The 24486-nt window shown below is 52.0% G+C and overlaps 12 protein-coding genes across 12 annotated transcripts; 6 read left to right on the forward strand and 6 right to left on the reverse strand.

Annotated features, from left to right (window-relative positions):
• Positions 1-417: 417 nt before the first annotated feature.
• Positions 418-2907, forward strand: CC1G_13813 (hypothetical protein; the record flags this gene model as incomplete). The annotated part of the gene is made up of 15 exons (XM_002911732.1): positions 418-554; positions 605-687; positions 740-1077; positions 1106-1215; positions 1262-1292; positions 1498-1642; positions 1738-1757; positions 1786-1790; positions 1828-2000; positions 2027-2086; positions 2129-2142; positions 2173-2342; positions 2398-2480; positions 2541-2788; positions 2884-2907. 15 exons carry the CDS (start codon positions 418-420, stop codon positions 2905-2907), a joined length of 1641 nt encoding a protein of 546 aa, XP_002911778.1.
• A 376-nt stretch (positions 2908-3283) lies between these two features.
• Positions 3284-4028, reverse strand: CC1G_08258 (xylanase 5 protein; the record flags this gene model as incomplete). The annotated part of the gene is made up of 3 exons (XM_001841062.2): positions 3284-3698; positions 3763-3877; positions 3914-4028. 3 exons carry the CDS (start codon positions 4026-4028, stop codon positions 3284-3286), a joined length of 645 nt encoding a protein of 214 aa, XP_001841114.2.
• A 433-nt stretch (positions 4029-4461) lies between these two features.
• On the forward strand, positions 4462-6051 carry CC1G_08259 (hypothetical protein; the record flags this gene model as incomplete). The annotated part of the gene is made up of 1 exon (XM_001841063.1): positions 4462-6051. One exon carries the CDS (start codon positions 4462-4464, stop codon positions 6049-6051), a length of 1590 nt encoding a protein of 529 aa, XP_001841115.1.
• Positions 6052-7609: 1558 nt separating this feature from the next.
• Positions 7610-9246, forward strand: CC1G_08260 (hypothetical protein; the record flags this gene model as incomplete). Its single annotated transcript, XM_001841064.2, has 4 exons — positions 7610-7746; positions 7808-7893; positions 7947-8231; positions 9038-9246. The coding sequence occupies 4 exons, from the start codon at positions 7610-7612 to the stop codon at positions 9244-9246; spliced, it is 717 nt and encodes a 238-aa protein (XP_001841116.2).
• A 406-nt stretch (positions 9247-9652) lies between these two features.
• Positions 9653-10132, reverse strand: CC1G_13814 (hypothetical protein; the record flags this gene model as incomplete). Its single annotated transcript, XM_002911733.1, has 1 exon — positions 9653-10132. The coding sequence occupies one exon, from the start codon at positions 10130-10132 to the stop codon at positions 9653-9655; it is 480 nt and encodes a 159-aa protein (XP_002911779.1).
• A 534-nt stretch (positions 10133-10666) lies between these two features.
• On the reverse strand, positions 10667-12676 carry CC1G_13815 (endonuclease IV; the record flags this gene model as incomplete). The annotated part of the gene is made up of 8 exons (XM_002911734.1): positions 10667-10787; positions 10964-11012; positions 11226-11315; positions 11488-11522; positions 11820-11903; positions 11980-12147; positions 12205-12436; positions 12493-12676. 8 exons carry the CDS (start codon positions 12674-12676, stop codon positions 10667-10669), a joined length of 963 nt encoding a protein of 320 aa, XP_002911780.1.
• A 709-nt stretch (positions 12677-13385) lies between these two features.
• On the reverse strand, positions 13386-14494 carry CC1G_08262 (hypothetical protein; the record flags this gene model as incomplete). The annotated part of the gene is made up of 2 exons (XM_001841066.2): positions 13386-13925; positions 14384-14494. 2 exons carry the CDS (start codon positions 14492-14494, stop codon positions 13386-13388), a joined length of 651 nt encoding a protein of 216 aa, XP_001841118.2.
• Positions 14495-15383: 889 nt separating this feature from the next.
• CC1G_08264 (hypothetical protein) lies at positions 15384-16156 on the forward strand (the record flags this gene model as incomplete). Its single annotated transcript, XM_001841068.2, has 3 exons — positions 15384-15431; positions 15486-15554; positions 15620-16156. The coding sequence occupies 3 exons, from the start codon at positions 15384-15386 to the stop codon at positions 16154-16156; spliced, it is 654 nt and encodes a 217-aa protein (XP_001841120.2).
• Positions 16157-17105: 949 nt separating this feature from the next.
• CC1G_08265 (hypothetical protein) lies at positions 17106-17767 on the forward strand (the record flags this gene model as incomplete). The annotated part of the gene is made up of 2 exons (XM_001841069.2): positions 17106-17156; positions 17231-17767. 2 exons carry the CDS (start codon positions 17106-17108, stop codon positions 17765-17767), a joined length of 588 nt encoding a protein of 195 aa, XP_001841121.2.
• A 1551-nt stretch (positions 17768-19318) lies between these two features.
• On the forward strand, positions 19319-19856 carry CC1G_08266 (hypothetical protein; the record flags this gene model as incomplete). Its single annotated transcript, XM_001841070.2, has 2 exons — positions 19319-19366; positions 19596-19856. 2 exons carry the CDS (start codon positions 19319-19321, stop codon positions 19854-19856), a joined length of 309 nt encoding a protein of 102 aa, XP_001841122.2.
• Positions 19857-21651: 1795 nt separating this feature from the next.
• Positions 21652-22095, reverse strand: CC1G_08267 (hypothetical protein; the record flags this gene model as incomplete). Its single annotated transcript, XM_001841071.1, has 3 exons — positions 21652-21876; positions 21929-21979; positions 22030-22095. 3 exons carry the CDS (start codon positions 22093-22095, stop codon positions 21652-21654), a joined length of 342 nt encoding a protein of 113 aa, XP_001841123.1.
• Positions 22096-22730: 635 nt separating this feature from the next.
• Positions 22731-24039, reverse strand: CC1G_08268 (hypothetical protein; the record flags this gene model as incomplete). Its single annotated transcript, XM_001841072.2, has 8 exons — positions 22731-22912; positions 23000-23125; positions 23181-23232; positions 23273-23356; positions 23440-23458; positions 23583-23700; positions 23801-23862; positions 23921-24039. The coding sequence occupies 8 exons, from the start codon at positions 24037-24039 to the stop codon at positions 22731-22733; spliced, it is 762 nt and encodes a 253-aa protein (XP_001841124.2).
• Positions 24040-24486: the final 447 nt, after the last annotated feature.

Genomic DNA, 24486 nt, shown 5'->3' on the forward strand with positions numbered 1-24486 from the left:
TCGACAGGTATTAGCTGATAGTCATCGAAGGCCAGCGCCCATGGTCTTTGTTCGCCGTGAACAAGGTGTAAAAATGCGTTCCATTGACGGTGCCACCAATGGCAGAGTTCAGAGAGGTAGACCTGGAGCTCAAGAATGACGGGATGACAAGTGTCATGGAAGTATTGAACATACCTTTCAGGAATAACGGTGGCTCCAAATCATGCTTGTGAGATACCTACCACTGGTCAGTCGTCGGATCATCGAAACGCGGGACTGGAAGGTGTATCCACAGCTTTCTTCTTGGCAGAATGTGGCTTGACTTTCGTTTTGTGAATTTGATTTTGATTTTCAGGCCCGAACTGTATAAATAGGGTGAGGGGTTTGGTCAATCGTTCCATCCCAAGCGCACTCCACGATCTGACATCCCGTCTAACTATGAAATTCACCACATCTCTGTTCGCCGCCCTGGCTGTGGCTTCAACCTTCGTCGGCAGCGCGCTCTCTGCGTCCACTGTCCCTGGATGCTACGCTGAATGCCTCGAGAAAGCCGCTACCGCTATCGGCTGCGCCGCGTACGTCGTCTAAGCACCTCCGTCAATGCTGCAGCTTACACCAATTTTAGGGACGATATCGAGTGCATTAAAGCTTCTTCGCAGTTTACTACAATTGTCGGCGAATGCGTCGCTACCAGCGGCTGCACCGCGCGTAAGCATGGTCTCCGCGCTCGTCCCAAATTATCACTGACATTCATCTTCAGTTGCTCCTGGGTCAGCTGCCGACGCAGACTCCATCACCGCGACCTTCAACTTGCTCTCCGGTCTTGGCCTCGTCGACGCTGCCGACGCAGACTTCTCCGCAGCTGACATCCTCGAGGAACGCGACCTCACCGGTTTGAGTCGCGTCTTGCCCGTCGAGAAACGCCAGAGCTGCCCTACCCGTCGTGGTCTCTGCTTCACCTCTGGCTTAGCGGCCTGCCGTGCCCATTGCCGTGGATGTCACCTCGGAAGTAACGGAAGGGACTGTGTTAGGTGCCCTAATGGTGCTCAATGCACGGGTGTCATTGGCCAGACCTGTACCTGCTTGAATCCGTGCCCTGTTTGTTAATGGGGATGATACTACCTAGCCCGAAGGCGAGATTGCTACCTTTGATGTGTTATATATACCTGAACTCTGGTCTGCCTTTATGCTCTCATTTCAACCATATCACCAAATTGCAATTATTCGAAAGGCCGAGTGATATATCCTGACGAAATACCTTAATCCTTGAACATCGATATAGGTTGAAGCCACTGATCGGCAACGATCCTGTCGTCAGTTTTCAATCGGAATACTTCAAGACGGGGAATTTTGGGAGCTTGAGTGAAAGTAAGAAGATCCTGGCACTGTCGCGTTCTCATGACGAGAAAATAGAACAAGACTAGACGCGAGCGAGCCAGCTCGAGACCAAGCTGAAGTTGACATGCGGTCCGGGGACTGATTTCGCAGTCGGCCAACTTTGACATTGATGGCGCGTAGGCTTTCAATCCTAACACAGTCAAACACGCAAGATCTTGCCCCAATGCAGTCCCAATGAGCTTGGATGAGCCAACGAACGAGGTACACGAGGAACCCCTTGTTCAAGGCCCAGCAAGACGGTTCGATGAATGGCCGAGAGAGGTGGGTCAGTGATGGTTTCCCCTCCTTGAATAAATTTGGTGCCTTTCAAAGCGGGCCGGATAGTCTGAAAGAAGGTACTCTTATGCGGTCCTTGTTTAGCTTGTGAGCTCATCGTATTGGTGTGTTCTCCTCTCAAATTTATAGTAGGATCGGTGTGTTGACTGCAGGTGAACACTGATAGTGATCTAGTTTGGTACCCATGGTGTCCTTGTTCGGCGTGGAAGAAGCTCAAGAAGGTGTTCGATTCCTCTTCGTGAAAGGGCTAGGCGCAACGAGTCCTTTCCCTGACCTCACAGTTGACGAAATTACGAGTATCATAGTGGCGCAGAAGTTGTTATTTAGGAATGTGAATGGCTTCAACGGTGCTTCTGAGATACCTACCACTCAGGTTTTCGGCTCTTCGAACTCAAGACTGGCGGAAGTCCTGACAGTCATTCTTCCGTAGAAGGTAATCCATATTTAGCCATTTGAATTTGATTTTGAAAATTAGGCTCTATATATAGGGTGAGTCTCAAGCAGTAGTACCATCCCAAGCGCATTCTTCAATATCTGTTGTCCACTCTCACTATGAAACTTTCTACTTCTTTGCTCGCTATCGTCGCTGTGGCGTCTACCTTCATTGGGAACGCCCTCTCAGCCACCACCGTCCCCGGATGCTTCGCTGAGTGCATTGACAAGGCTGCCGTAGCCGTCAATTGCGCCGCGTATGTCCTCCAGACCAGTCTAAGCAGAAAGAACGTCTCTAACGCTCGTTACCAGGGGGGATATCGACTGCCTCCAGGCTTCCTCGCAGTTCGCTACTATCGTTAGTGAATGCGTCGCTACCAGCGACTGCACTGCACGTAAGTCCACCATGTCCTTTCGCGCCACTCGTCCAAACTACTACTGACATTCACCTTCAGTTTCTCCTGGCTCGGCTTCTGACGCGGACTCCATCAACAAGACCTTCAACATTCTCTCGGGTCTTGGTTTCATTGACGAAGCCGACGCCTTCAGCGCCGCCGATGTTCCCGAAGAGCGCGATCTCACTGGGTTGGGCCGTGTTTTGCCCGTTGAAAAGCGCCAGAACTGCCCTACCCGTCGTGGTTTGTGTGTCACCTCAGGCTTGACGGCGTGTCGAAACCACTGTCGCTCATGCCACCGGGGAGATGTAGGTTGTGTTAGGTGCAGTAATGCACAGTGCACGGGCTTTTTGGGCACCACATGCACCTGCATTAACCCCTGCCCTCGTTGTTAATGCGACAGCTATACATGAAGCCCAAAGGCTAAGCTTTTCTACTTTCTATATATGTACCGCAAAGCGTCAAACCACCGTCTCAAGTCGTAACTCCTCCCGAATGAATGTACTAATAGTCTGATCTTATGTCACCAAATTAGCGAATGAAAGAGATCGTGCGATACGTCATGGGGTAATACCTCAATGCTTGAGCGACTACATTTTTCATGTATTAGAGACAAATGACGAGTCTAAGGAAGGGACGCTCGCCCTTATTGAAGAAAAGGGCCCATGAACAAAGGGTGGTTCATGATATCGACAGGACCATGGTGCAGGTTGGCAGGAGACGACGGTGGATTAAGATTTCCCTTTGAATGCGTCTGGGTCGACATTTTTAGAGCCTGTGTCGGTGAAAGAAAGTTAAAGAAACTATATGATCTCTATAGTTGCGTGGCCACTACTGAAATATCCATCAATCGCCATAATCTGCCAATCGTGTGCACCCAGCTCCATGCCCAACGCCCTCCACGCCCTGACATGGCAGCCAAAGTCGATCGTACCGTTTATCTTCCCAACGCCCTTCTTAGGGACTCGAACAGCCCAGATTTGTTGGAAACTGCCGATGGGAAAGTTGGGAGAATCGGGGTCGGGGCGCCAAGTATTCCCGATCTCATATGTTGCACCGTTGCATGTAGCTTCTCCCTTCCTGACAGTGTCGGTTGCGGGTGTGTAGTCTCCGAACGACTCGACGATGTAATATTCAACGCGAGGGTCTCGAGTCCAACCGTAGAATGTGACTAGACTGTAACCACTGGGCTCGAAGATTCCAATATAGTTGAACACCCTATGGGAGAAGTGAGGCATATGAGGGCAGGAAACGCCGTGAGCGAGAGAAGATGTGAGCCCACCTATCAGATGAGCCAGGACTCCAGCCCTTTCCTCCAACAAAGGTTCCATTCTTCCACCAATTCACGGTAAACTTTCCGCCTGGTTCATTGGTGTAGTTGGCCGTAGCGCCTGTATCTGACCACCATTGATAGAAATATCCGTCATGCTGACCTTTTGAGTTTGGCGTCCCGATGTTTGAAGAGGTTGACCGGGCGTTGGAAGGGGTCGCAGCGCTCAGCGCCAAGGTGAAAAGGGTGCCAGCAAAAGCGACGAAGGAGTAATTCATCGTTGATGTGTCTCGAGAGGTGGTTTCCCTTTATAATAGTGCGACGAGAAAATATTGGGGTCCTATTATGTCAGAGGACCCCCTGACAGGACGAAACAAAACAAAGCAAGGTGCGATGGGATCGTAGAACAGAAGCCCAGCGGATACACAAGAATGGCCGGGCTATACAATTGCGATCCGAAGAATATCCTCAGAACGCGGTGGAAACTTTAGGTTCAGCTCCCTAACGAGATGTCTGAACAAAGGCCTAGTCAGAAGGGTCCAAGTACACACCCATTGTCGTCACGACGCTCATTGTCCTCCCCGCCCGATCAAACGACAGCGATCAAAAATGGGCATGCGTCTTGCCTTTTTAATCCAGTTCCAAGGCCACGTGATCGCTGCTATATAAACAACGCCGACACAGATTTCTCTCTCAACTCCTTACACCATCATGGCCCACTTCTACTCAGCTATAGCTTCACTTGCGGACAGCCTAAGTCGTTCCTCGGAGTCACGCGAGGTTCAGATCGCTCTGAAAGGACCCAACTCCAGTCTTCTGTCGTCGTTTCACGTTCCTTCTGGGACTGACATAACTTTCGCTCAGCACCAAATCGAGATACTGGACGCTCTAGTGCATAGTGGTGGACGCGAACCTGTGGATGGGCCCCGCTACATTCAAATCAAGACCGCGATCGAACAGTGGAAATGTGTCATTGCACCCATCCGACAAATCCCAAATGAAATCCTCGGACATATCTTCAGTTCTCTGGATATTGAACTAATCGATGGGATCACGACTCCATACAGAGAATTTAGTCTAGTTTCAAAGAAGTGGCATTCCTTCATCCAGGACCACCCAGAACTCTGGACCAGTATCTCCCTCAACCTTCGTGCTCCAGTGAACTCCAGGGTCCTATCGGCTTGTCTATCCTACTCCAAGCGACTCCCAGTGCAAATCTCCCTGCACACTTACGACCGTATTTACCCATCGCCCATACGCGTAGACGAAAATATCGTTTCCGCCATAGTCAACTCTAGGCAACGCTGGAACGAAATAGCTGTCTACGCATCCGACATTCAAACACTCAAAACTCTCGGAATTCTGGGCGTCCGTCTTCCAAGCTTGAAGTGTCTCGTGGTCCACGCCTCGGCCTACCAGGGACCTCGTGACTTCCTAGGCCAATTCGGCCCCATCCCCGTCACCCCTCCAGACCTGAAAGACCTCGTCATCGGTGACCTACCCAGCTGCACCGAAGTCCAGATAGTCGGAACAGTAGGGCTAACACGCATTCTACCACTCGACTCACCCGTCCTCTCTCAGATCACCGTGCTCGAGCTATCAGTGAGAGATCTTGAGGTTGTCCAGCTGCCGGTGGTCGCTGATTACTTGAGCCGTATGCCCAATCTGACTGAAATCAAGGTGATCCCACAGGACCACCACCACTGCTATCTGTACCATGACTCGTCAGACCCAGCGACACAAAGGGACATACGGACAATGACACGGACCATCCACCTCCCACGCCTGACCTACCTCGGATTCCCCTTTGGACGAATAGCGTTCCTCCTGCCCCACATCCGTGCTCCAAACCTCTCGACTCTCGTGTTCGAGTTTCCTCGCATCCAATGGGCCGACTGGCACCGCAGAGGCCTCCTAATCGTTAGAGACTTTGTGAGGGCACAAAGAGAGCACTACGGCGATCGATTCAACGTTTCCAGACTGGAAATGTGGGGCATCCCCCGCAACTTTCTTGTACCCCACATCATCGAACTTTTCCTCGTTCTGCCCTCTCTTCCATCGCTTCCATTGTACGAGCCCAGGTTCCCTTGTGGTACTTATACTCAGCTAATTCCCATCCTCTCCGCACGGAGTGATATCCTTCCCAGCCTCAACCATTTTGAGATCGTCACTGCAGACGAGGATGATGTCCCAGGTCGTGCGGACGAGGTCAGAGAAACATTGCGCGAGCTTCAATTCCACCTGACTCGACCCGGTTTGCGACTCGTTTACCAGAGATTTACTATCCACCCGCCTGTATAAGCTAGTAGTCAACGTCTTGTGCATCAGGATTTGACCCAGCCTAGTAGTCAACAAGTTTTGATGTATAGTACTTTGAATGTCCAATCGAGATTTTTAACCAGCCACTTACCTTGTGACGTCACGCTTGAGACGGCGGTGCGGCGGAGTTTTGAGGGTTGGCCGTGGACTGGTTCTAAAGGTTGTCGAAACCAGATGTTCTAGTACCTGTAAAGTACGATTAGTACGACGAATAGAGAGATTTCGCACCTAGTAGATGCGAGGGCTCGGCTCAATAGTCGGGATAGATTTCTGTTGGCTCGTTGGGCTCGGTTTTGGCTCAAGTGCGCGCGTTAGAAGCAGACGGTGGTGGTGGTATTACACACGAAGAAGAGAGGATACATCTTGGGGATCGAGCCCCGGTATATGTGAGACGCAATTCGCCCGGGCGCGCGTGCTCCTACGCCCCGGGGTACCAAACAATTTGAAATACAAAAAAAAACAAAAAACAAAGGAAACATACGAAAATTTCCATTGTCTGCTTCCCAACTCCTCCATCGCCTTGTTCCATCGTTCGACGACCGCTGGGCGCTTCACCAGGCTCGAAGGAATGCGAGTATTCTCTGCAGGGCTCCCCCAACCCTGCCCGGGGTGGACCAAGTCCCGAGCTCTTCCTGAGACTGCTGGTGGCGATCCGTCGATGCGATGGTTCTTGGCGATCTCGGCGTTGCTAGGCGTGGGCTTTCTGCTGCTGGGTGAACGGTAATCGAAAGAAAAAAATCGAATGGCCTCCGAATGGTACGAGGAGGAGCAGAAGGTAAGAAGAGTGTCGAGCCCCGGACTAGCCGGGCGCAATCGACCTCTATCCATTGCCATTCCTTCCACCGCTGGCAGTGTCGAAGGTCTTGAGGTCTTCGGGCGCTGTTGAGCGTCTGGGATCGTCGTCGTCGTCACCGCATGGTCGGGTTGGTGGTCGGAGGAAGAGAGCCGGTCGCGCGCGGATTTGGCGAGTTAGGGGTTTCCACGGCTAGGCCGAGGATCCCTACCACAGCGGTAGTCTCCCCAGCGCAAGGCGTACGTCGAGTTATGTATCATGATTGACCAATTTTCCGTGGTTCGTTTTCGATCCCGCTCTACGCGGCCTCTCTTCTTCGTATGTAGCAGGTGCGAGAGTCGCACTCGACAGCGTCTTGTCCCCCAAAGTAAACGGTCTTCCACGCACGATACGAAAAATCTCTTGAACCCGACGAACCGACCCTTGACCTCACAGTTGACGAAACTCCAAGCACATAGTGGTGCTAAATATCCCTTCCAAGCAACCGCATGGCTTCAAAGCCGTGCTTCTTAGATATCTACCACTTCCTAGCCTCATCTTGGCTCTTCGAAGGCTGAACTAGGGGGCGTACTCACAGAACGGCTCCTCGGCACAGGATATCTTAGGCTCTTAGCCTCAACGACTCTTCAACCTCATGTATTCGATACATAATGCAAACCAAACCGAAACTATATAAATAGGGCGACGTCAAGGCCAGTTATCGAAAATACCATACCGTCGCAAAGTACCATTCCAAGCAACTTCACCATGGAACTCACTGCATCCTTCCTCTCTGCAGTAGCGGTCGCCTCCACCTTCGTCGGAACCGCCCTCTCAGCGACCACCGTCCCCGGATGCTACGCCGAGTGCATCGAGAAGGGTGCTGCAGCCGTCAACTGCGCCGTGTACGTTCTCCAGGACCATTCAAGGGTGTGATAACGGCGCTAACACCTACCTTACCCTCAGCGACGACATCGACTGCCTCAGACTCGCTTCCTCGCAGTTCACCACCATCACCCGCGAATGCCTCGACACTAACAACTGTACCAGTCGTAAGTCGTCTTCCTCGTTCACCAAAGGAGACTAACACTAACCTCATGTTCAGTCACCCCTGGTACACCCGCCGACGAAGCCTCCATCACTACAACCTTCAACATCCTCTCAGGCCTCGGCCTCATCGACTCCTCCGAAGTCTTCAGCCTCGCCGACGTCCTCCAAGTCCACCAACGCGACCTCACAGGCCTCAGCCGCATCCTACCTATCGACAAACGCCAAAGGTGCATCGTCCGTCGCGCCACATGCGTCACTTCAGGCTTGACAGCATGCGTAAACCACTGCATCTCGTGCCATCGCGGGAGTGGCAGCAGCAACTGTGTCGAGTGCAGCGGGGGTCGGTGCACAGGCACTCTGGGCACGACGTGCACATGTCAGAACCCGTGTCGTAGTTGCTAAAAGCGATCGATCGTCTTGAATATGTACCATAGCTCTTTTTACCAGGAGCCTTGTGCAAGGGCATGTCCGTAATCCTACAATCTCGTTAGAACTGAGCTCCATGCCACCGCCAATGAAAGGTTTAACGCACCAGCAAACAGAATCCCCTCATCTGATGTTTCTCCCTGCACAGACCCGACGCTGATAAGCCTAAGGAACCACAAAACTACCACACGAACGAACCCAGCGAGAGTACTCACGCGCCCAGACTGCCTAAATTAACGAAAAACCTTCCAATACATCCCCAGTGCGCGTGGCCAACACTCGCGGGTCTTTCTCCCGTCCACAATTGGCGCTGGAGCCTGGGACTTGATGAACAAAGCAAAGGCGTTACACGTGGGTTCAAACTCAAGTCTCAAGACCACTGCTGTAAATGAGAACCATGTTACAAATCCACATCACTGACGACGCGAAATGAGACGCACCCGACCAAGCTTCAACCAAGCACCAAGCACGAACCAACCAAGGAACTAACCAAGAATCAACAAAGCACAACTTGCCAATAAAACTTCCCTTTCCCCACTCCCTCGATGGCTTAGTCCCTTTCCAATCCCTCCCGCCCACTAGTACGCAAGCACCAGTGTTCTGCAGGACATACCGGTACCATCGCCATCTCCGGCCACAGCGACAAGGTTCACTCCTCCTGGTCCCGCGAGCGTCATTCCTCCTAGTCTGACGAGCTTCACTCCTAACGAGCACGACCAGCCCCCATTATCCCCACCTTCATCCCATTCGCGGTTCTCATCGCCATCCACCTTAACATTCGAAAGTTCCGCTTCTTCCCCATCCATCCACCCTCCTCAGCCTGCTCGAGTCCAGAGGCTCCCCAATCTCCAGACCTGTGCCGTCCACAGCCTCCCCTACGGGCGAAGGTAGTCGAGGTTGCGGTGGAACACGAGGAGAGGATCCATTAGGCCGAATTCAATCAATGGGCCCAGCTTCAAACTTCCAATGACGCCCCTTCTGAACCTCCAAAACATCGAAAACAGAGCCGATCCAATGAGGAGAACCCACGCGTCAGAATCCATCAACAATTGTAACAATAGCATCATAACGTAGATCAAGTAAATCCTGTAATGTACTACAAACCCATCAGCCCTCACCACCCATAACAAAACTCAAATAGACGCACCAAATACTATATCCCTACCCCTCCACTCCATATCACTACCGAAAAATCTCACTCAATGCCAGATGACATGCACCAAAGGCGTCCTACATAGTTCCGCCCCGGATCCCCGCACCACAACCCTCTACGACCACCACCACCACCACAACCCTCTACTACCACCACCCCCGTCGATCAACCAACTCAGACCCTCACTCATCCTTCTCACTACACGAACACCCACTCTCCTCTTCCTCCCCACCCTCGTCATCATCATCACTTTCATCCCGAGCCTTCCGCTTCCTCCCCTTGCCCTTCCCCTTGCTCTTCTTCGCCGCAGCAGCCGTTTTCGCCTTCGCTCTGAGAGCTTTGCTCGGTTTCGCAGAGAACGAGGACGAGGACGAACTAGCAAGCTTCACAGCGTCGCGTACGCGTTTGGTTAGTGCGTCTAGGTCCACCTCTACCTCCTTCTTCAGCCCCTTCGCCTCTTCCTCTTCCTCTTCCGCCTCGTCCTCCTTCGCCTCACCCTGTTTCGCCCCCTCCACTTCTTTTTCGTCCTCTTCTTCCTCCAATTTCCTCGTACCTCCCACCTCCTCTCCTTCCACACCCACCCCCGACAACAAATTCAACACTTCAACCTCCACACCCCACACCTCCCTCGGCTTCTCAAAACTCGGCGTCTCAAGTACCATCGGTATCCCTCTCGTCCTCGGATCCGCCAGGATGTAGGAGAACGACGCGAGACCTATCGTCCCACTATCCGGATGTACGTTTCAGGGCGTGAAAAAAAGGGGAAGAAGATGGCCATCGGAGTTGGCGTCGGGATGGTAAGAGGGGAAACATCGATGGAATTTTGGAAGGGATGAGGAGGGTTAGGGCAGACGGTACGACGCATATCACAGGAAATGAGCCAGCCAGGGGAAGAAACGCCGTCCAGACGAGCATCGACGAGGATGGAGCGATATGAAGCGTAAAATGCCGCCGAAAGAGTGAGATGCGGTCGAAGGGTGAGATGCGGTCGAAAGAGTGAAATTCGAAGCAAACGAAAGCGATAACGGTGCGAGCGGGATGGCGATGGCGATGCCAGGAGCAACGATGGTGACAGAAGAGCAACGACGTGTTCGAGTACGAAGGGCGACATCAACATAGACCGGGAGCGAAGCAATAAGCAAAAGATCGTCTCATCAGCAACCCACTCAACCCCACAACTATAAAACCCAGACGACTCACAGCCCAATATTCTCATGCCGATCCTTCTTCGAATCAAACGCCGTCTTGCTATCGTTCAAATGCATGCCTTTGAGGTATTCCAGCCCGATAACGCGTTCGAACTTGTCCATCGTCTCGCTGTCGTGCAGGGCGTGGTTGAGACAGTCATCACGACGGCAACGGGTGTTGAACGACAAGGTTATAGGCGTTTGCGAGAGTCGGTTAGCGAGATCAAAGCGTTCGTCCAGTAGAGTGGATAGAGATAACGTATGAGTCAATCTGATTTAAGCAGAAAGAACGGAACGACGACGTACTTCCATCCCTCCTTCGTGCGAATATCGTAGCCCGCCGAGAATGCGTGGCCTAGAGAGACAGGACGGGGTCAGTCGAGGTTTCGGAAGTGTAAAACGAGAACGTTGGTTTGTATGTAAAAGGATGAGGGGATGGGAAGGAGTGATGGCGGGCTGTGAGTAACGAATGGCGGACAGCAGCGAGGAAAGCAGGGAAGGATATGACAACTTTGGCAAGGCGAAGCGAAACGAGAAGAACAAGGCCGAGTAAAACTGGACGACGTACACGTATCAATACAAACCCCAACCCTCGTCTTATCCTCCACCTGATCAATAATCTCCTTCAGTTGCTCGAACGTGGCACCAATGATATTCCCTGTACCAGCCTAAACGACGAGTGAGCAAGCCATAGAAGAGAACATGTCAGTAATGACCATGGAGAGATCCGCGGGAACGGATCCGACGAGAACCAGAGACCAGCAATTGGCCGCGGCGACAGGAGGAAGTGGAAGGGGAGGGGTAGAAAGCAGTAGGAAGACGGGACGTACCATGCACTCCAATACGATCGTAACCCCCTTCGTAGCTTTATGCGCGTCATTGATGCACCCAGCTATCAGCGACATCGAGTTTTCAGGTGTAGTCTGCGAGACGGTCGAGCCTGGACTGTAGGTGTCGACGGATGGTTGCCCGGGCGTCGGTAAGAATGCCGGTCGTGAGTCGGGCAGGGCGCAGGACAAAAGCGACCGGTGCGTCGTCGAATGGGTCGTCAGCCAAATTCAGCGTCAGTCGAATGTGGTAGTCGTATCGGGCGCAAGTCGAGTGTCAAGGACGAGGTCCAGTCAGCACACACGAACAACTCAGCCCACTCAAAAGGACGTACTGGAAATTATACAGCGTCAACCCCAACGCCTCACACCTCTTCACATCATCCAAAAAGCACTCATACGATTTCTGTCGTTTCTCCCTGAGCGCACCACAACAAACCTAACGAATCAGAAAAACACGCCTTTCAAACGAATGAACAAAACAAGAGCACTCACGCGTCCGGATTGCCCAAATTCACCAAATAACTTCCATGCGGAAGTACGTCTCCAGGGGCGTACCCAAACTCCTTCATCCTCTTCTTGAACGTCGAGATCGACTCTTCAGTCAAGGCCGCAGACGTCCATTTGCGCTGGGACTTGAGGAACAACGCGAAGGCATTACACCTGCAACGAGCTCAGTTTCCCCATGGCGAGGGTTTGAAAGGAGGATCAAGAGCTCACCCAATAGCAGCAGCGTTCACAACAGCGTTCTCCACCCCTCCAGCAGCCGAAACGTGTGCACCAACTTTCCAAGGACTCTTCACGCGCGGAAGAAACGACGAGGTATCGACCGGTTCATCAGCGTTTGTTTTCGACGCGGTTTTACGCGGTTTTCTCTTCTTCGTAGGAGAAGCTGTTGTTGAAGCTGAAGATTCGACTGTAGGGTCGAGGAGAGCCTGGGTGTCCGTATAGTCTGCGAGAAGATGAGCGTTAACCACAGGGTATCTATAAAGGTGAGACGAGACGCACCTGGGTCCTCTGAAGCCAAACTCTTCACCGTATCCTCCTTATCCAATTTCACTCTCTTCCTAGGTCTAGCCACAACCTCAGCCTCCTTCACCGCATTCGCCGTCGAAGAGAACGACGCCGACCCAGCACCGGTGGCACCACTGGCACCACCCCGAGTGCGACTCCTCGTAACACTCGCAGTCATAGTCGTCTTTGAAAAGATAGAGTAGGCTTTTGATCTGTAGAGCGCTGAGCGGGTTCTTAAGACGTTGAACAGAGAATTCCTTGACGCGAGGCTGGTTGAGAGAGGTACGAGCATACACCAGTCGCGTCGAGGTGGCCGTCAGGAGCAAAACCAGACAGACGCGGGGTGACGCGATTGATCCTGCAGCACCGATCATCGCGAATTGCGCGAGAGTTCGATCCCTGGCCCAGCCACTCAACATTCCACCATCTTGAACCCTTTCAAATTCCAAGTTCAAACCCACGTTGGAAATGTAAGTATGTGAGTATCCATCACCGTCTTGATCACGAATGACGACAGCCAGAAACGGGCCTTCGAGTGGTCGTCGAGAACTTTGAAGCAGCCAGCCCAGAGACGTTGACGAACGGTACCGGTGCCCCGTTCAAGATGCGGGAAAGAAGGAAGCCAAACGGGTACGTACCCTACAAGCTCATCGTCGGTGAACTGCTATAGGTGGACATACCCGCTGCGCAATTAATAGGGGTTCACGACACTGAAGCATCCCTATGTCGTCCGAGCGAGCTCGAAGCTTTCTGCTGGCAATGTCAGACTTCAGTCGCTCTATCACTCCGACCACGAAAGCGACTCCATCACCAAGACGGTGATATTTGATTGGGGGGGAACAGGCTACAAATACGTACATGCTATGTACGTCAAATCGGTGGGTCATCTACGTATCCTTCCATCGGTTCTTTAGATACACAGATTTGTACACATTCTCAAGCAGGTAGTCTGGGAACTCTTCCTTGGGCTCCATACCCTCAAACCACCTCGCACTATCACCCAAGTATTCTTCCAATAACTTCCATTGCTTTACGGTTGGCCGTTGGCGGTACGACTTGTCCGAAGCGGTCGTTGCGACGGCCAGCAGCTCCACTGCGCGGTGGGGCTTTCCTTCGATGTCCACAGCGATACCGTCGTTCTTGGCTTGCTCGTCGGCTTTGGCGACGTAGTACGCGAAGCTCGCGGCTTCGTAGCCTATGCGGGCCTCGAGGTACAACGCGAGGTCGGTGGTGAGCGTTATCATGCCGGCGTGGGGGTCGACTGCACCTCCGAGTTGCCCCACGACACTTTGGATGAGGACCCTGTTCACGGGGAAGCCGTAGACTAGGTAGGAAGAGAAGGAGGTGTGGTTGGGTGGGAGCGCCTTGAAGAGGGCGAGGCCGGCGTCGGAGGGGGCATGGCAGGTGGGTGTCCGGCCTTCTGCAATCTACGTGTTCGGACGCGAGACGTGGGATGAGTTAATCGAGAATAACGCTTTGAGATTAGGAAGAAGAATACAAACTGCTTTGTTACAAGCTGTACAGACCCCTTCTTCAAGTTCGCGCGCAGTTGGATCGACCAGGGTCAGGGCGTCCTGGAGGCACGGATGTATGTAAGTTCCAAGAACAGTGAATCGTCGAAAAATTGCAAATACCATTTGTGATGTGGGAACGGCTGATTGGGACTGGGATGACCTGAAACTGATGCTTTTCAGCCGTCTTCTGCTTCATTACTTTATATTACAGGGTGTGTTTGGTTATTTGTATGCCATTATGTGCATAAGGGGAGTAAGTGTATCTCGTTCGGGACTCAGGCCTCAAGGCTGTTGATCGCCCAAATGACAATAGACGATATGGATGGTGGTACACCCTCCTACCAAATAACTCTCTTCCTAGGTCTATCCACAGCTTCAGCCTCCTTCACCGCATTCGCCGTCGAAGAGAACGACGCCGACACAGCACCGGTGGCACCACTGGCACCACCCCGAGTGCGACTCCTCGTAACACTCGCAGTCATAGTCGTCTTTGAAAAGATAGAGTAGGCTCTCAATGTGTAGAACGCTGAACGAGTTCTGAACACGCTGAACAGAGAATTCCTTGATGCGAGCCTGGTTGAGAGAGGTACGAGCATACACCCGTAACGAGTCGCGTCCGAATCAAGGTGGGCCGTCAGGAGCAAAACCAGAAAGTACGCGGGGTGACGCGATTGATCGTGCAGAGTGGATGCCAAGAAATCAATCCGCATCGCGACATCGCGAGTTCGATCCCTGTCCCAACCATTTAAGTAATATTCCACCATCAACCCCCCTTCTCAAACTTCAAACCCACCTTTGATTATGTGGGTGTCCACTATCATAGTTCATCGTTCTGTGCCTCATGTACGAGGCTAGCGCAACACGTTGCGAGTATCAAATAACTCTCAATATTCACGCCATCTCGACTCTACACAGGCTAATGAAATCTAATGTCATGCAAACCGGGAAAAGGTCTAAGGCAAGTACATGGGAAAAGGTCAAAGACAAAGTACATGGGAAAAATGTCTTCATCTAATTCGTCCAAGCGCTCGATCAGTTGGGTGATCATCGCTGTCCACTCCGCACTAAGTATTGTATTTACGGAAACTCGTACAAAACTCCCGTTCAAAAGGTTCCCTCCTCCGGCACAACAAAGCCGTGCTGAGCCCTGCTGAGCCATGGTCACGCTTTCTTCACACAGTGCCTGTGTGCGTGTCGGCTAGTTAGCTTCCTCTGAATCGTTGGACTGGGGCTGTTCGTACGACCGTCAGAACGGATACACTTACACCCCTAGGTGCACATAATGACACACAACGGCCCGGGCCAAACAATATCTAAGGTTTATAAATGGATGGCTCTAGGACTAATCCAGCGAAAAGCATCAGGCCCATCATGTCATCCCAGCCCCAACCAACGTCTCCTTCCTCGCAAATGGTACATGTTGGTATTTCAATGACCATTGACACGTTCTTGGACTTACAATCATACTTCCAGAACGCCCTCACGTTGGATGATCATGCAGCTGCGGGGGTTGAAGGCTTTTGCAAATCTTGCGACGAAGCAGTTCGTGTTTTGGTCATCAAAAATGCACATCATAAGACTAGCTAACGTCTCGTTTCCAATCCTAGGTTAATGAACGCAAGATGCCCACCTGCCATGCCCCCTCGGATCCAGGCCTCGCCTTGTTCAAACCCCTCCCATCAAACTGCGACTCCCGGCCATCCTACATGGTATACGGCTTCCCCGTGACCAAATCCATCATCGCAAAGGCGTTAAAGGCTATTGGATTGAAAGACAACCCAAGATCTAACATGATGATGAGCGCTGCGCACCTCGGTATGTACCTCGAGGCTCGAGTCGGTTACACGACAGGGAACCTCGCGTACTACGTCGGAAAGGCAGATCCTCAAGCGGAGGTCGACGGCGTCGCTCTGGATATCGACGGGAAACGGGCAGTGGAGCTTTTGGTCGTTTCAGCCACCGGGGAGAGGCGTTTGTACCGCCAGCGACCTACCGTCAAACAGTTCAAGAAGTTGGAGGAGTATCTGGGTGAGGCGAGATGGTTTGAGGCGATGGAGCCCAGGAGTCAGTTCCCCGCCTTCCCGCTTGAGAATCTGCCCAAGCTTCCACCTGATATGCTCGGTCGTGTGTGGAAGAAGATGTAGATCGGCGGTGTAGTACAGTCGTTCGCTCCAGTTTGCCATTTTTTGTCATAGTTTTTGCCTCTCGATGGGAAAGGAAATGATTCGTCACCATGGAACCAGCGAGTTCCGCCTCAGTCCTTGGCCAGATTGGGACGAGACCCTTGGATAAATGACAGTAAACCACCGTAGATTGCTGTATCACCGCGTGATGAGAAAGCATTGGGCTCATTCTAGGTCTGAAACTCCCGGGACGGGACACTACGTGGCGACCGGGCTTCGATTAGGGTACTGTATATCTGGACTTCAGAAGGCCTTACATACAGGTGCTTAAGACCAATAACTCAAAACATTCCAATTCCCATTCCAATCTTGGGTCACAATCATGGCTCTAGTCCTCGTAGTATGCACAGAGGACCACGTTGTCCATTCATTTCTGTTATCCTACCGATTTCAGATAGCCCTGCTACTTCTAGGTAATATTCCCACTTCAGCGAATTCTGAGCACGTCACCTTGCACGCCATTGGATTCCAATTCGAACGTGTGCAAACTCGCTACCAATGAAATGCATCGGCAAATGCTAATAGAGCCTGCTCGATGCTCGAGTCTACAGGCTTTACCTTCCATGACTACGTGTATACACTTGCTCTACCTTGAGTAGGAGGCTGTACCACCATCCATATCGTCTATTCAAGTTGTCACTCGGCGATCAACAGCCTTGAGGCCTGAGTGCCGAACGAGATACACTTACGTCCCCAAATGCACATAATGGCATACAAACAACCAAACACACCCTGTAATATAAAGTATTGAAGCAGAAGACGGTCGAAAAGCATCAGTCTCATGTCATCCCATCCCCAACCAGCCTTTCCCACCTCCCAAATGGTATTCGCAGTTTCTCAACGATTCATTGTTATTGGGGCCTAAAAGGGACATCACACCTCCAGGACGACCTGACTCTGTCCGATCCAAATGCGCGCGAACTTGAAGAAGGCATTTGTACAGCATGTACCAAAGCAGTTTGTGCCCTCCCTCAGCCTAAATCTCAAAGTGGAATTCTCATATAACCCCATCCCACGTGGCGCGTCCGAACCTAGATTGCGGAAGGCTGGACACCCACCTGCCACGCCCCCTCCGATCCCGGCCTCGCCCTCTTCAAACCGCTCCCACCCAACCACACCTCCCTCCCTTCCTACCTAGTCTATGGCTTCCCCGTCAACATGGACCTCATCGAAAACGTTTTGTTGGATCTAGGAAGTGTAGTCGGCTATGACGCCGACATGATGATGGCCACCTCCCACCTCGGGATGTACCTCGAAGCCCGCATAGGCTACGACACCGGGAACCTCGCGTACTACGTGGCCAAAGCCGACGAGAAAGCCGAGAAGGACGGAATCGCTGTGGACCTTGAAGACGAACCTCAGCGCGCAGTAGAGCTCTTAGTCGTCTCGTCGACTGGAACGGACAAGTTGTACCGCCAACGACCCACCGTGAAGCAATGGAAGATGTTGGAGGAATACCTAGGCGATGCGAGGTGGTTCGAAGCGATGGAGCCCAAGGACCAATTCCCCGCGTACCCGCTTCAAAATCTTCACAAAGCTGGAAATCTCAAGGGCCGATGGAAGGATGTGTAGAACACCACTGAGTTGATATGAATACCACCTACTTACATAGTGTGTATAGCCGTTCGCACCAATTAGATAAATATCGCCGCTTTGGGGATGACTTTGCCCTCGAGGCCGGAGTGATGGAGGAAAGTTGGGAAGGAACAATTTCTCGCGCAGAAAGAAACCCCCGAGATGGCGAGAAACATGACCATATGCATGGTAGGCACCCAATCCAGAAGGATGAGGCGTGCATCAGAGTCTCATCGAAGCTGAGGGGGCAGCCAGGAGAGTAATTCCAGCACACGTCAGCACAGCCAGCTATCAGTGACACCGAGTCTTCAGTCCCAGGGGCTGCCTACGAGACTGTCGCGTCTGTGCCGTAGGTGGCGACCAGTCGGTAGACACAGGTGTGCTGAGGATGTCACAGACCAGGCAGACACAAGAACGTAATGTCAGAGAGCGAATAGGTCAGATGTAGGTCGAACGGGGCAAGTCGAGTGTCACGTCGCCAGCAGCGTTAGCTTTGGAGGCATCTGTACGCCGTTTCTCTTTCTTAGCAAAGTCTGCGCTCATTGTAGGCTGTACGTGAGGCGAGGAGAATGGGTATTAGATAGTCTAGGAGAAGAAATGAGCGTAGACCACCGGATAGAAGTATGAGATCTGACGCACCTGGGTCCTCTAAAGCCAGGCCCTTCACCGTATCCTCTGAGTTAGGTCGAGCGACGGTTCCAACGGCGCTGAAATTGATGCAGCAGTGGCACCACTGCGAGTCCGGCTCCTCGCAAAACACGCGCAGTCGACAGTGTAGTTGATTTCTGAAAGGTGGTGAGGTCACTATGAGGTGTAGAGCCAATCAGATTCAAAAGACGCTGAAGAGTTTCACTCTCTTCCCAGGTCTAGCTACAGTCTCAGCCACCTTCACCGCGTTCGTCGTCGAAGAGAACGACGCCGATCCAGACGCAGCAGTGACACCACCGCGAGTCCGGCTCCTCGTAACACGCGCAGTCGACATCGTCGTCGTTTTTGAAAAAATAAAGGAGGCTCTCGATGAGTTGTAGAGCACGTAACGAAGTCTGAAGACGCTGAAGAGAGAATTCCTTGATGCGAGCCTGTTTGAGAGGGGTACCAGCATGCACCAGTCGCGTCGAGGTGGCCGTCAGGAGCAAAACCAGACAGACGCGGCCCGGACGCTTGCAGAGTTGATGCCAAGAAATCACTCTACATCGTGAGTTCGATCCCTGGCCCGGCCATTCAATATTCCACCATCAACCACTTCAAAGTTCAAACTCGCCTTGGTAATATAGGTACGTGGGTATGTGGGTACGTATGTGGTATCCACTATCGTCCTTTATTGTTCTGTGCCTCATGGACGAGGCTAGCGCAACACGCTGCGAGTATCAAATCACTCTCCAAATCCTGAGGCCTGAGGCCCGAGAGACCGGCGAATACAACGTTCACTCACGCCCCTAACCGCGCATACTGTAATGGCATACAAACACCCGAACACGATCCCAGTACTTTATACATTAGAGGACTGACTGAATCACAGAAATCGTCGACTCGGACCCTCAGAGCCTCATGGCATCCCATCCCCAGCAACCAGCTTTCACTCCCACCTCCCAAATGGTAAGTATTAGTGTTCGCAGTGTCTCAACGATTCACCTTTCTTGAACTTACAAAGTTACATCGCGCATCCAGAGCGCCCTGACCCTGTCCGATCCAAACGCCCGCGAACTTGAAGAGGGCGTTTGTACAGCATGTACCAAAGCAGTTCGTATCCTCCTTCCTACCATCAAAGCAGAATTCTCAAATAACCCGTCCCACCTCTCACGTCCAAACACCTAGATTGCCTTAGGCCACCCACCCACCTGCCACGCCCCCTCCGGCCCCGTACCTCGAAGCCCGCATAGGCTACGACACCGGGAACCTCGCATATTATGTCGCCAAAGCCGACGAGCAAGCCGAGAACGACGGAATCGCTGTCTCTGGATATCCGAGGCATGGGCCCGAAGCGCGCGGTGGAGCTGCCGGTTGTCTCGTCGACTGGAACGGACAAGTTGTACCGCCAACGGCCTACCGTGAAGCAATGGAAGATGTTGGAAGGATACCTGGGTGATGCGAGGTGGTTTGAGGCGATGGAGCCCAAGGACCAATTCCCCGCGTACCCGCTTGAAAATCTTCACAAAGCTGGAAATCTCAAGAACCGATGGAGGGATATGTAGAATACCACCGACTTGGTAATTAAGGGGGGACGTGGAACACCGCCTTAGATAGAAAGTTTTCCATTTATATTCCCCCACAGGGTACCCAGAGACCGCACAGACTTCGATAAAATAGTGAATAGGTGTTGAACGGCATGAAGAGATGCAAGCGACCCGGGAGAAGTCAGTCTATTCTGAGAGGGAAGCAACATTACCTTCGAAGATCATCGGCGTTTGGCTTTGCGACATGGGTCGTCCCTTCTGCGAGCACGTCTGGGAGATCGAAAGTTCGTGATTCAATTCAGTCATTGGCCACCCGTCACACGGTCGTGCGCCGCCCGCTGAACGCTTGAGAGGTCTCATTGTGGTAGCCTGTGGTAAGCAATTATTTATCGCCGTCCTTACTGCACCATACATCCCAAGTTAAAGCAGGCGCTTAAAGTGCGTCGCTCCAGGTCACTCCATACTAGTAGCTGCTACTTAATTAGACGTCGCTTTTTCTGATGGAAAAACTCACGCTTCCTAACCCCGCATTCCGGCTGTTTAGGCGCCCCAACCTACTATAATCCACGCATTCGGAGCGAGAGTGTGTACAGACCCACACGGGTGTCTTCGAATTCTAGGCATTGAGACTCGGGTCCGGCGCCATGCTTATCTTGGCCTGTCTGGCTGCTGTGACGATAAACCCTCACTATAGATGTCCAGTCAGCAAATAGTGAACACTGTCATGTTTTTATTCCCTTTCTTCGAACGCCGATATTTCAGGATGAAAATTTGTGTTTGCGCTTTTACAGCGCCTGAATCGGTTAACGCGTTCAATGTCCGTTGGGTCAGCTGAACGCTTATTCCTCCTCTGGGCCATATTATTATAAGCCTCGGCCTCGAGGGAAACATTTGTCAGATTATGTCTGTTCACGTTCCTCGTTCGGTCAAGTCATACTGATAACGAACTTGCAGATCGTGGCTGACATCGATGCTGAATGCCGTCGCCGTGGATGGTAATAATCAAAGCGGAAGTGGACACGGGGCGAAGCCTTTGGTCTGTACCCAGCGACCGAATCGCATGTTCCGCAATTTAAACCTCCGAATAGAGTCCCAAACATTGAATGGATCATCCACGGTGCGAGAGAAGATTTCTCGCCGTTAAATCGCAACAATCGTCTAGAGAAGCGCGACGGTTGTGAGGGCCACGGGGTGCCTTTCTCATCATTCTGTAGGTGCATTCAACCCGTTGACGAGAGACACCAAGAAGGTGGCGGAATCTGAGCCTGACGATTCTCAGGTGTTCTTGACCGTTTAAATTACAGTATACTAAGCTATACAACGGGGGAATCCTAACTGCCTCGATTTAAACACTACGGTATAATGCATAATGAATGACCGCCAGCAATCAAAGGGCGAAAATATGTGCATAACAAACGGTGGAGCGCGGAAGGATGGAGAACGCACTACAAATCTTGGTAGGGAGATACGAGGGGAGGTGATGTGATGTACCAACGATGGAAAATCACGTTTTCAAGGAAGAGAAGGATCATAATTTATAAAGGAAGCAACATGGTCAGGGCCTTCGAGGCACGATGACAACCGTCACCGATCTGGGGCAACAACTCCAGCTACGTCTGCGGTTTCTCTGCGTGAGGGTGCTGGTGGTCCTTCAGGATCGTCGCCGCTGATGGGCCTCCATGGCTGAGGAGGTCATGCATCGACTTCTCACTTCACGGGTCTCCAAGCTGGAGGAGGTCTTGAATCGGCCTCGATGGGTCTCCAAGCCGGAGGCGGCCTCGAGTCTTCTCGTCTGACTGGAGGTGCAGGAGTGGGCTCGGGAAGGTTATCTCTCCATGGTGGTGGAGTGATTCCGACGGGGGTTGGCTCGACGTGGTCCCTCCACGGCGGTGGGGTAATGCCTCGGTCTGCTAGTTCACGCCTTGCTGGTAGCTATCGGATGGTTTTAGGTTCCAAGGTGACATGCAAGGGAGGGGCTACTCACCCGCTCGAGGTCATCGAGGGCACCGCGGTTGACCAATGCTTCACCTGGAACCTAGAAGGACGATAAGGAATTCGACACAGTCAACGATATATCGAGCATACCGGTGACGCAAGGCTCGTCGAAAGGAAGGCAAACACAAGGAGCGCGATTGAGTTTGAGAAGCGCATGTTGAGAAGGGGAGAAGGATATGGGGTGACTTGCCGAAGGGTCAAGCTGAGGGCCTGAATACCGGATCCCCCACGTATTATATAGCAGTCCTATTCTGTTTTGGCGTGCCTGAGAGGATGAAGCTACACCGTAAGTTACACGCCCGCATGGGGCAGAACGGAAGTGGTGCTCTAACTCCATCTAGGTCCGGGAATCTTTGAAGATCTCGTATCAACCTTCAACCTTCCCAGACCGAATCTTGCAAACTGAAGATGCCGTGGAACTTGAAGATGATGCATTGGTTTCGGAAGTCCCGACCAACGGGGAAATACGCCTCGTAGGACACATGAACGTGACCATGGGATCGAACACAAAGACTGTTGCATTGAGACGCTTCTCGGACTAATGGACTCTGATGGACATGTTTCTCCATACACCCCGCGTCTGTGCATTTCGACGTCATAGAACCTGTTGAGAGAGAGACATAAAGTATTAAAGCTATCTGCATAGATAAGGATTAACGGGGCGCTCTTTGCCTTCATTCTCACCCTGAGAGAGAGGCAAATATCCGGACATCAAGACGATCGCAACCTTTTTCCGAGGATTTGGCCGTTGTGGGGAGTCACGAGTTGCTGCTAATCTCCATCGGTTAATGTCATCCTGAACGTTTCCCCCCATACGCCAGTAGGCATGCGACGGTGGCTTGGAGGGGGGCTTGGGCCTTAATTACGACAAGTTTGCCATTGCAAGTTGAGCGTCTGTCCCGAGAGGTCACTATTCCATCCCTCTCGATAGACGAAACATAGTAGTTCTCACCATGCGCAGCGAAGGATCGACCTGTTGAAAGAATAATAGAATCAAGCTGTAAGCGCTAGAAAAGCGAAATACTAACCGGTTCATGATCATAACACCCAATACACCCACCTCCCCTAACATTCTGCGAATTACTAACCCGCAACTCGCTCTGAACGTTCAACACAGTCTCGCCTCCACAAGGCGAATTGTTGATCACCAGGAGATCGAACGCGTCGTGATAGGTGTACTCAGCACCTGTTTTACAGACTACACTCAGCGTGCATCTTTTATGACGAGTATTGTCACATACCGTCTAGCGGTCCTACAAAGTCTCTCCGCGTAGTGGACTGCACCAGTCGACCCTGGACTGTTTCAAAGGATTAGAGATATTAGTAGACATACGACGAAGGTACACTGGAAGCCTCTACAGTAGTAGGCCAAGTTCTGTGACGCAGCCACGCGGTCGTCGAGTTGGTAGTATCCACGCTAGATGCCCCTCCATCGATCAGTTCATCAAAATACTACTAGGAAAGTCGCCGCAAAGGATTGAAGAGTCAGAACCTACTCACGTAGTCAGCACTCGCAACACTGAAAGTAAAGCCCTGTGGAACGCTGCACGAGTCAGGACGGATGGTGCGCGCGATGAGATGCCAATCATATCAACCAACTTGTCATCGCCCAGAAGGGCAGATATAGTACTAATAATACGCACTCGACACCAAAACTGAGACGACAATTCCTCCTGTTCCGAGCTGCGGGGATGCCACCACCATCCTGTCCTACCTCGACATAGTACTCATTGAACACAACAGTAAAGGCATTCCTGTCGGCTACAAACCACTCATCAGTACGGCGTCGATCTCTCCGAGTCGTCAACATGACGTCCATCAAACGCAGGTTGACAAAAGTATAGATGATTAGAGCACTCACGACCAAGGAAAGAATAAACCGACCCAGGTGGGCAGCCAGTCCCAATAACACTGAAATTCGTGCTATATAGAATAGTCGTCATCAGAAGAACACGAAAGAAAGAGATGAAATCCCACTTACACTTTGAAATCTGCAGGGCCTGGTACAATCCACGGGCCGGGAAGTAGTTGTGGGGCGCCATCAGCAAGGGCCAACAGAGAAGAAAGGACCGTCGCGACAGGAAACAGCTTGTTGAACATGACTAAAGCCTAAGTTGGAACTCGGAATGGGGTCTCCCGACCTTTGAATAAGTTTCAAACGTCTTCTGCCATCATATATACCCTACAAGGGCGTACTAGGTACCCGGAGACCGCGCAGGCAAACGAAGCTCGTATGTAAATGGAACTTCACGAAGTGGGTACTGCGCGCACGTAGGAGAGGCCGGTTCGTGATGGAATCGTTAACGAACTCAATCCGGATTCCGAGCAACACGGCCGTGTATCGTTCGCTGAGCGCTTGTGGTATGTCGGGCATTGCGGGGGAATGTCGGTTTCGTCTTCGGAGCCACCTTTCCTACCTAGACATACTTCTAAGAATGGTCATCATCGAAGAGTCTCCGGCGTGGTAAGTTCTCGATGAGGTGCTCTCAAACGTAAGGCAAATTCCGACAACACCAGAGCCTTGAGGCATGACCAGACAGTGCAGCA

This window comes from Coprinopsis cinerea (assembly GCF_000182895.1).
Source record: "Coprinopsis cinerea okayama7#130 chromosome 2 map unlocalized cont3.2, whole genome shotgun sequence".
NCBI lineage: Eukaryota > Fungi > Basidiomycota > Agaricomycetes > Agaricales > Psathyrellaceae > Coprinopsis > Coprinopsis cinerea.